The following is a 9,525-nucleotide window of genomic DNA, read 5'->3' on the forward strand; positions in this document are numbered from 1 at the left end:
TAAAAAAAAACAAAGATGAAAAGATGAGATAAAGAAACACTATAAGAAAACTACTATTTAAAAATAATATTTTTCGTTTCTACTATATTGCTAAATTGAATTAGCAATGGATTAGAAATAGAATTTATCAGTTTTAAAGTCTTTTATTTTTAATTTAGTTAATTTAGAGACAGTTGGATGTTGATTTTATGATTCTTACGGATTTTCATAAAATTTTAAAAAAGGACTGTTGAATGTTGGTCCATAATTTTTGTAAATTTTTATAAATTTTTAATTTTATCAATGTTCATAAATTATACAAACTTTCATATATATATATATATATATATATATATAAACTAACTGTTGAATGTTGATTTACGGCTCTTATATATTTTTATAGATTTCAAAATTTACCAATGTTCATGGATGATGCGTGCCCTCATATATATATATATATATATATATATATATATATATATATATACAAAATTTGATTGCTCTATTTTCAATAACACAAGGATTGATTATGTATTATAGACTAGAGTGGTCCAATGAGTAAGATTGGTGGATCAAGCAATATTCTATTTAAATTAGTTTTTTTTTTAAAACTATTTATTTAGTGTACTTGTTTGCTCTAATATATAATACCAAGAATATAGTTCGATAATATTTCATTAAACCTATTTAATTGGTGTCATTAGCTATTTATATCACCCTTTCACTATTTATTTTTTTAATAAATATGAATAAATAATAATGAGAGAGGGTTTTCTAAATATACCACACGCTTTAACTCAATTTAGGAAAGTGCAACTCTAGTTTCTACCTCGTCCGCATTGGACCCTCATGCCAATAGTCAATAGACTTAGGTGCTGTTGCCCTCTCCCACTACTCAAAAATTTTTATTTTTAACATTTTTTATTTCATATATTTAGATGTCATCAAACCAAATAAATAAAAGTATATATATATAACTTTATAAGCTTTCATTAGTCTAATTTAATCAGTGCCTTCAACTCTAATCCATATATTTGATTTAAAAAAATTTTTAAAAATAAAACATGTTCTTCCATTGGATATAAACCAAACATAGCTAATATAAATCTTTTTATTTAAAAATATTTCATAAGATTAAATTTTTGATTTACAAAGGGTGATGCAATAAAGAAAATATATAATCATCAAGCATTGGGAGGTGATGGTTATCATCATTATAAGAGTACATAACTCTAACCATCCTTGCAAGATTGAGGGTTGCATTAATTAAGGGTTGAGGAAATGAGCTTTGAGTGAAGCTTTCTTTGTTAAGCGCATCCCATGTTCCGGAGATCATCAACATCACATGTTCCTGAGCTTCTTTTGCAGTGCATTCTTGATTTTCTTTCATGTATAACTCCATGTATGATCCATCAAACCCTTTTTGATTTTCATCCTGCCATCCATAAATAAACCAATTCAATTTTTTTCAATTTTTTTTTTACTAACAAGTGACAAATATCCCCTATTTAAGAGATTATCAAAAGAATAAACAGATACAGAGATGCACTAGTTACGGTGGGTGAAACTACGGTTTCCGCTACATGATATTCACACTCAGACTTATGAACAGTATTGGACCCAAATGTACAGTGCATGAACATTAAAAAAACAGTTCTGCCGGGTGAAAGATTCGACCCTTTTGCCCTCCTCTTTGTATTCTTTATATCATATCATTAGGCTATCTAATGATGGACACTTTTTCAAAAAATTTCGCTTCAATGCTTGACACTCAATGAATAATATATTTTTATTTCAAATAAGTCAAATATCGGTAAATGAATGTACATAGAAAATAGAAATTTTGAGTAAAAATTTGGAATGAAATATTTGATTAATATATTTATGTGTTGTTTTTGTTAAAAGCAAATCAATCATATTATTTAGATCCGTTTTAACCTAAAGCTTAAGTTAATAAAATTAGAAACCAAATTTTATATAATCAAATACATATTTTCTAAATTAACCATTGTGAAATTTTTTTAGTTACTCGACTAAATTTTTATGAAGTAAGAAATAAAAAATGGTGAATAAAATGAGGTACAACCGTACAAATTAATTAAAATACCTCCGTGCATGTATATTGAAATAAATGGAAAAAAAAACAAAAGTTGAATAAAATGAAAATTGTGAAGAGAAAAAGGTATAATTAATAAATTAAATAATAATACCTTGGCACTTCCTAAATCATCCCAAAGGCGCAGAATAGTCCCTGATTTAGAAACAAAGCTTGGATCATTCTCTATATGTTGTATGTTCTCAAATGTTAAGCCTTGCCCCATTAGAAAAAATAAGTGCACTATTACTATGAAAACTCCTGAACTAGTCACTGCATTTCTCAAGTATTCATCCTTGTTTGGTATTTGTTTTGATGCAAACCACTTTGCTTCTTGAAGGAAAGCATTGCACAATTTTCCCCACTAAAAGCAAAAAGAAAAGAAAAAAAAAACATATCATTGACAAATTAAGCTCGGTTGATCAGTTTTGAATAAAATATTAAATAAAATATAAATAAAAATAATTGATATGCATACCGATTTGCTTAATGTGTTAATAGGATTCCATCCATATTCTTTGAGAGTTATTTCAGCGATCTCATTAGTAACATTGTATAATGCATTAAAACAAACCTTCATGTAATTTGGAAGGTTATTGATAGCTGAAATATCCCACCTACAAGTAAATAAATAAATATATATATCAACTCATGTAATTTGGAAGGTTATCGATAGCTGAAATATCCCACCTACAAGTAAATATATATATATCAACTATTAAAAAATATTTTTAATTGAAAAAAAATATTTAGAATTTTTCTATATATATATATTATTGTTTCTATATAATAATAATTTTTTTTGACTAATAAAGCAACAAACTCTCTCAATTAAGAGATTGTCAAAAGAGACAAATAGATATAGAAATGTATCAATTACGGTGGCACAATATACTTATTTAACATCATTTAAACATGAATGAGAAATAAGTATATGTAAATTTTAAATATCTAACAAGTCATATATAACTATAATGAAAGCAAAAAGTCTATAATCCTATTCATCGGTGAGTGTGTGTGTATATATATATACATATGCTTACTTGTTGATGGCTTGAGTGAAAAGAGAGAGTTCATCTAGGGTTCCATAGACATCAAAAATATCATCTATTATGTAGATGAAGGCAATTGCTTTTGTGAGCTCAATTCTACACTTTGAATGATGTGGCTGTGGAACCATTGTCAAAGGCCACATGTACCACTTCAATGGTTGGTCCCTCACAAAGCTCAGCTCTTGTGCCAACCCTGCCTTCTTCCACCAACTACAACAGAAAATAAAAAGATTAAAAAAAAATCAAGATAAAATTATTTAGTTTCTATCTAACATTATGTTTAACAATATTCATTGCTTTTTATTATTATTGTTAGTGCAACCGCACTATAATTGGTATGATTTGACACCAAAGACAAAATGGCAAGGAATCTTATCTTGAAGGCATATATTTTGACGATCTTGGTGAAGCTATTTTTGATAATGTGTTACAATTTGAAGACAAGATCATATCAAGACCATATTTAGTGATATTTGATTGGAGACTAAATATGGGTGAAAGCTTAATTGAGGAAATACCTATCAATGGTATTATTGAAGACTATTGAAAGTATGATTTGAAGAAGTCTTAATAGATTGATGGAAGACTATTAAGGGCAAGATTTGAAGACATGTCTATTGTTGGCATGATTGGGTTGATTGATTAAAGATCTTTCTTAGGAAAATTTGAAGAGCAAACTTGGGTGAATTGAAGATCAAGTTTGGTAAGTTTCGTGAAGATGCACAAGGATGTGCGCCCCCTGCGAGGAGACTTATTTCGTGGCGAGAAACTGAGGAGGTAGCTAGTTGCCGGTAGTTGGAATTTGGAGATCGGGCTGCACCGACTCAGACTAAGCATGACTGGGAGGTTGATGGGTCTTGAGATCGTTTGCAACGTAAACCGTAACTCACCAACTCAGCAGATGCAGCTATATTACAATTTATGTTACATACAGAGTCGAACAACTAATTTTGGAAAGTTTTTAAATTAGCAACCATGAGATTCTAAAAAGAGTATGACTGCTATATTTTGGACGTATATGCTTATATAAGCTCACCTTTCTAAGATTGGAGTGGAGGAGAGTGCGTGAGCACTGGACAATCTAGAGAGGTAGAGTGATCATTATCATAAGAGCATAGTTATCGACTGCCCGGCATCGACCCGGCCAAGGCCTCGGGTCACGGTCAATTGGTTCAACCGTCGGGTCATTTTAGGGTTAATCATCGGTTAATAAAAAAATATTTTTAAAAATATTAATTTTAAAATTATAAATTAGTTTTTTTAATTATATAATGATATATCATAATAATATCCATGAATTATTAGTTATCAAATAAATAATTTGATGGAAAAAAATACAAAACAATTGCTAATCTTTGATTTGGAAGTAGTAGAAAAGAGTGAAAAAGCTCAAACTTCACATAATATCAATACATAACAATACTAATTCACAATAAAAGTTTTAAATTTATCATCAAAGATCAAACCAAACTCAATCCAATATATAACCAAAGTTCAAAATTGAAATTACAAATCAAACCGGTCAATTGGTCTCGACCACGGGTCAATCGGTTCGACCGCCGGGTCAATCGGTCCCGATCACTGGTCAACCGGGCCTAACCACCGGGTCAAAGCGGGTCAATGCGGTCGAACGGGTTGATTGCATAACCGGCTCCACTTTAAAGCACCCGGACCGGCTCAAGCACCGGGTCACCGGTCAATCCCGGTCCCGATCACCGGCCGGTCCCGGGTTTGATAACTATGGTTAAGAGAGTGAGTGACAATTGTTTGTACTAATCTATTTTCACCTCTTTTAGTGGATTATTTATCTCCCGGCTCGACCCTCGGATGTAGCCATGGACCGAACCCAGCTACTAATCTTGTGTGTCTCCTTCTTGTTTGGTTTGTGTGAGCTTTCTATAAGTATTTGAGTGTTCTCTAAACCACAAATCACATCGGCAAAACTAACCATTATTATTATTATTATTTTAATAATCTAAGGGCATTAAAGTAATTTTAAACTTTATGCTATCATTGTAAGTGATTATATAAAACTCTTATACACAATGACTGCAAAAGCAAAACATGAAATAAAGCAAATGAATTAATTTTACCTTAGGATTGCATTGAGCTCTCTCTGATGCAAGAGCTGAACAGCATTGAACTCACTCTTAGCTAATTCAAACACCACATCTTTGCATCCTCTTTCATCATCTTGGTGCATGCTAATATATCTTCTAGCTTTATATCTTTGTATGCTCATATGATAAGGGTGCTCTAATGTTTCCTTCACTTGATTTGCATGCTTATTATCCAACCATTCAATAGAATCCCAAAGATGCTTACTTGAAAACTCCTTGCCTTTTCTTAGTATATCTTCTCCAATGTTTAAATGTGAAGCTTCATACAAGCTCATCAAACCTTTTATATCCTTACTTGAAGCTAGTTTAAACTCTCCATTCTTATCAATGAACTTCTTGAGCATCTCTACAAATTAATACATATTTTTATAGTTAAATAAAATTTAATGGAGTTGATATGCAAGAAGAAGAAGAAGAAGAACTTACTTGGAGATACACTATAACCATGCTCTCTGAATAATCTAAAGAAAAGAGAGGATTCAAACAAGTTATGACGTCCATGATCTCTTTGATGAGTAAAGTTGTCATAAATGGATGATAAGGTTGAGCCAATTTCCTCCTTGAAAAGATGATCAAGTCCCATGTATTGAAGTGTGTCTATTAACACCATGGATTGCAATGGAGTCTTGTTGCCTTCTTTGGAGAATAACATGTCTCTCACCATTGATATGTTCTTTGAATGATTGATTTGTAAAACACTCTACACATGACCAAACGAAACATTTATGTAATTAAAGATAAAGTGTCTGATATTTGAGCACTATACCATGCATACATGAGAGAGATTTTCAACCACTTGTTTTTTGAATTGATTTCTGTCTAATATCATCTACTCACCGACAAAATTATGGATCCCACTCATAGTTGGAATCTTTTCATTCTCAAAATGCATTTCTTTTATGTGAAGAAAGAAAGAAAAATATTTCTCAACATAAACTAATGCAATTACGGTAATGATAGAACAGTTAAAATATTTGACTCCTATATAAGAGATCAAAGATTGAATTTTCTCTTAATAAATGGTTGAAACATAAATAATATGTACAGTAACTCGAATATTTTATATAAAAATTAAAATTATTTTGGATTGATTTTTGTGGTAAACATAAGCCATTATCTTATGTTTTTGAAAAAAAAAAGCACCTACTAGTGTCGTTGGTTTAATTTTCTTTCATAGCATGGTTAAAAATCATATGTGTGGGATATGTGGGTGTGGAGTCTTTGTCTGCATTGTAAAAAATAAATATATAAATATACATTTGAAAAAAAAAGCACTTGAGTCTAATCTTTGTTTAATAAAATACTTTGCTAATAACTAATGAGAACACAAAAACTATTTAGCTTACTAGCAAAGAAACACTTACATTAGAAGCATTTATATAAAATTTTTTAAAAAGAAAAACACTTACTTCATAAACAAATCTTTACCATAGGAAGTAGTTATAGTTTTTTTTTTTGTTTCATTTTAATGAAAAACAGGCATGCATTTGAAGGCTCAAGGAGAAGATGAACATGATTAAACCTGCCTTGGAATAGAGCCCTTGTGAATTAGGGAAGAGGAGATGGTGATGGTGATCAGAAGAGATGGTTTTGCTGCTGTTTGGGTTTGTGTGAACTTGTGCATAATCTAATGGTGGTTGATGGGGTGATGATGATGCGTGGAAGTTGAAGAGAGGCAAAGGAAGAGAATGAAGGGAGAAATGTAGTCTGAGATATTATAGAGATTGAGGAGAGGTTTGTATTCATTGTGATCATTGCAGTGGAGAAGATGTGATGAGATGGATTGTGTGCATCTAGTAACTTATTTTGCCTCGTATTTATAGATGGTTTCAGTGTGTGAGAAGGACTATAGCAAAAACGAGAAAAACATGGTTGTATAGTACTTTTGCATGAAAAATGGTGTGAACGCATTGGGTGATGCTGGTGGTGCATGGTGGTGGTGGTGTGTTGTTTGTGTGTGTGTGTGTGTGTGTGTGTGTGTGGTGGGGGGGCCAAGGTCACGGTAGCCGGAAAAAGAAGAGAGAAAGCTGGGTAAAACTGGATTTAAATAATAACCATCAAAGATCTGGGAGGATAGTAAGTGACTTTGTATGGTTTGAAAGGGCATTGGAAAGCCTGACAACTTGATTTGCTAGATTAGATTTTCATTAATGGAAGAGTTGAATGCAAATATGCGGTTAGAATTTAGTTGTAACTATTATTATTATTATTATTTTACAAAAAAAAGATCAAGTGGCCCCACTTAAACGTGTTAAAGAGATTGGTAAATACAGAGATATGTTTGTTACGGTAGTTTAACAACCCTTTAGAGATTTATCATTAATTGGTAAAATTTTTCATATAGAGTAAATCATGTGCATCCAAAATGATATATCAGGAACTATAGTCTAGTAATAACAAATCTCTCAACTATGCAATCTTAGAGATGTGGAAAATATAGTTACTCTCATATGAAACCTACACTGGGATCTAGTGTATAATACCTAATCCCAGTAAACAATACTTTACAACATCACCAGTGTGGGGGTTTTGAAACCATGCTTACCAGTTCACTGTCAAAATGAGATGTTTAGTTTGAAATATTCATAAATACTTGAGAAGGTAAACAAAGTTTTTTATTTGGACCATAAACGTTTTGTTTAAATATACCCGCGCTTTAAAGTTAGTTGGAACCATTCATAGATACATGAGAAGAGTTAATTGCTCAATGTTACAGGGTAATTTTCTGGTTATCAAAGTTCATTGATACTGAAACATTCAATGAATAATTTTCAAAGCATTCATATTGTATTGCTTTTTTTATTAAATAAATAAATAAATAAATATGGTATCATCTTAATTCGTGAATCTTGAGAAGAAATGAAAACAAAAAATAAAAACGAAAACAAAAAACACAAAGATCATATTTTCATCATTCAACTATTTCAACAGAAATTTTCAAGAGGGTGAAGACATTGTGGCAATTCTTCGGCCTGCGCACGCCCCTGAGGATTGGTGCTTGTCGCCCTACTTAAAAAAAAAAAAACAGAAATTTATATATAGGGAGCTAAATTTTTTATTATTAAATTTTAAGAAAAAAACATAAATAAATTCTCAAAACAATAGCATCTAAAACTCCTTCGGCAGTAAACACTTCGGAATCAATAATGAAGAAGAAATCCAATTAATAATAAACGTTGCTTAAAGTTTGAATAAAAAAAAAAATTTAAAACTTATTCACAAACACTCATCATAATTATAATGATAAGATGGAGCCCGCATCTAATTTGTCATGTCATTTTTCTCAAAATAAATTCGTCATTTGTGGATGTTGTTGTTGTTTTTTTTTTAATAAACTACCACAAGCGTCCCCATTTAAGGGGTGTAAAAAAAAATATAAAAAAATAAGTAAATACGGAAGTACATCAGTTACAATAACTTAACCACTGTTTAAAAATTTATCATGCAAAGTGGACTAATACATGAGGCAATGAGAATATGACACAAGTGTCCTAAATGATATATCGAGGATTATAACTCCATGATAGTAAATCTCATTTATATAATTTTGGGGTGAAAAATACAACTTTTCTCGTAGAGAATCCCGGCTGAAAAGTAAAAAGATAAAGTAAATAAATAGTAATATATATAGTTCAGATCTATTAAATAGTGAATGAAGCATTTTGTTAATATTAAAAAAATATTGATTTAAATAAACAGTATTTTATAGTGATTGCTTTTGAAAAAACATATTTATTTCGCAATCACTCATAAGCCAATATGGGGACGCTACTAAATATAAATCATGTCATTTTCTGTTGGCTATTGCTTTTTAAAAAAACCATGTTTATATTACAATTACTCATTAGCCAATATGGAGCCCGCTGCTAATTTTTGTCATGTTTTTTTTTCTCAAAATAAACTAGCCATCCATGGATTTTTTTTTTTTCGGAAAACACTCATTTTATATTTATAAAACTCTGAGTTATTGGAATGTGTTTGAATTTGCTTCTGTTGACGTAGATTATTTTTATGCAATGCAAGAAGTGCATATATAATAACTCATTTAAATATAAAATTAACCATGTAGCTAATTAAAAAAAAAAAACAGAACAAAACATATGAGATGGTTGCTTGTTTGGGGTTTGTGAGAGCTTGTGCATATCTAATGGTAGTTGATGGGTTGATGATGATGCATGGAAGTTGAGAAGCAAAGTTCATTGTAATTATTGGATCAAAACTATGAGAAGAACAAATTTGAGAAAGGGTAAGAGCGCAAGAGAGAGAAAGAGTAAGAGTT

The 9,525-nt window shown here is 30.7% G+C and overlaps 1 protein-coding gene across 3 annotated transcripts; it reads right to left on the reverse strand.

Moving 5' to 3' along the window:
* Nucleotides 1-1,072: 1,072 nt before the first annotated feature.
* Nucleotides 1,073-7,031, reverse strand: LOC120271501 ((3S,6E)-nerolidol synthase 2, chloroplastic/mitochondrial-like). 3 transcript variants are annotated; one of them, XM_039278186.1, is made up of 8 exons: nucleotides 6,773-7,031; nucleotides 5,673-5,946; nucleotides 5,220-5,592; nucleotides 3,118-3,336; nucleotides 2,553-2,691; nucleotides 2,325-2,438; nucleotides 2,190-2,230; nucleotides 1,278-1,414 (listed from the first exon to the last, which is right to left on the reverse strand). In XM_039278186.1, the coding sequence occupies exons 2-7, from the start codon at nucleotides 5,908-5,910 to the stop codon at nucleotides 2,201-2,203; spliced, it is 1,113 nt and encodes a 370-aa protein (XP_039134120.1). In that variant the 5' UTR covers nucleotides 5,911-5,946; nucleotides 6,773-7,031; the 3' UTR covers nucleotides 1,278-1,414; nucleotides 2,190-2,200. The 3 variants fall into 3 exon arrangements, with proteins under 3 accessions (XP_039134118.1, XP_039134119.1, XP_039134120.1); XM_039278184.1 differs by having other exon boundaries at nucleotides 1,073-1,414; nucleotides 2,190-2,438; XM_039278185.1 differs by lacking the exon at nucleotides 3,118-3,336 and having other exon boundaries at nucleotides 1,073-1,414; nucleotides 2,190-2,438.
* Nucleotides 7,032-9,525: the final 2,494 nt, after the last annotated feature.

The sequence above is a fragment of the Dioscorea cayenensis genome, chromosome 11, assembly GCF_009730915.1.
Source record: "Dioscorea cayenensis subsp. rotundata cultivar TDr96_F1 chromosome 11, TDr96_F1_v2_PseudoChromosome.rev07_lg8_w22 25.fasta, whole genome shotgun sequence".
Classification (NCBI taxonomy): domain Eukaryota; kingdom Viridiplantae; phylum Streptophyta; class Magnoliopsida; order Dioscoreales; family Dioscoreaceae; genus Dioscorea; species Dioscorea cayenensis.

Coding starts and splice junctions, on each gene's coding strand:
- LOC120271501 (XM_039278184.1), bottom strand. CDS start 5,910: ATGGTGAGAGACATGTTATTCTCCAAAGAAGGCAACAAGACTCCATTG. Junction 5,593..5,672: donor TGGTTATAGTGTATCTCCAA/GTAAGTTCTTCT, acceptor ATTAATTTGTAG/AGATGCTCAAGAAGTTCATT. Junction 2,692..3,117: donor TTCACTCAAGCCATCAACAA/GTAAGCATATGT, acceptor ATTTACTTGTAG/GTGGGATATTTCAGCTATCA.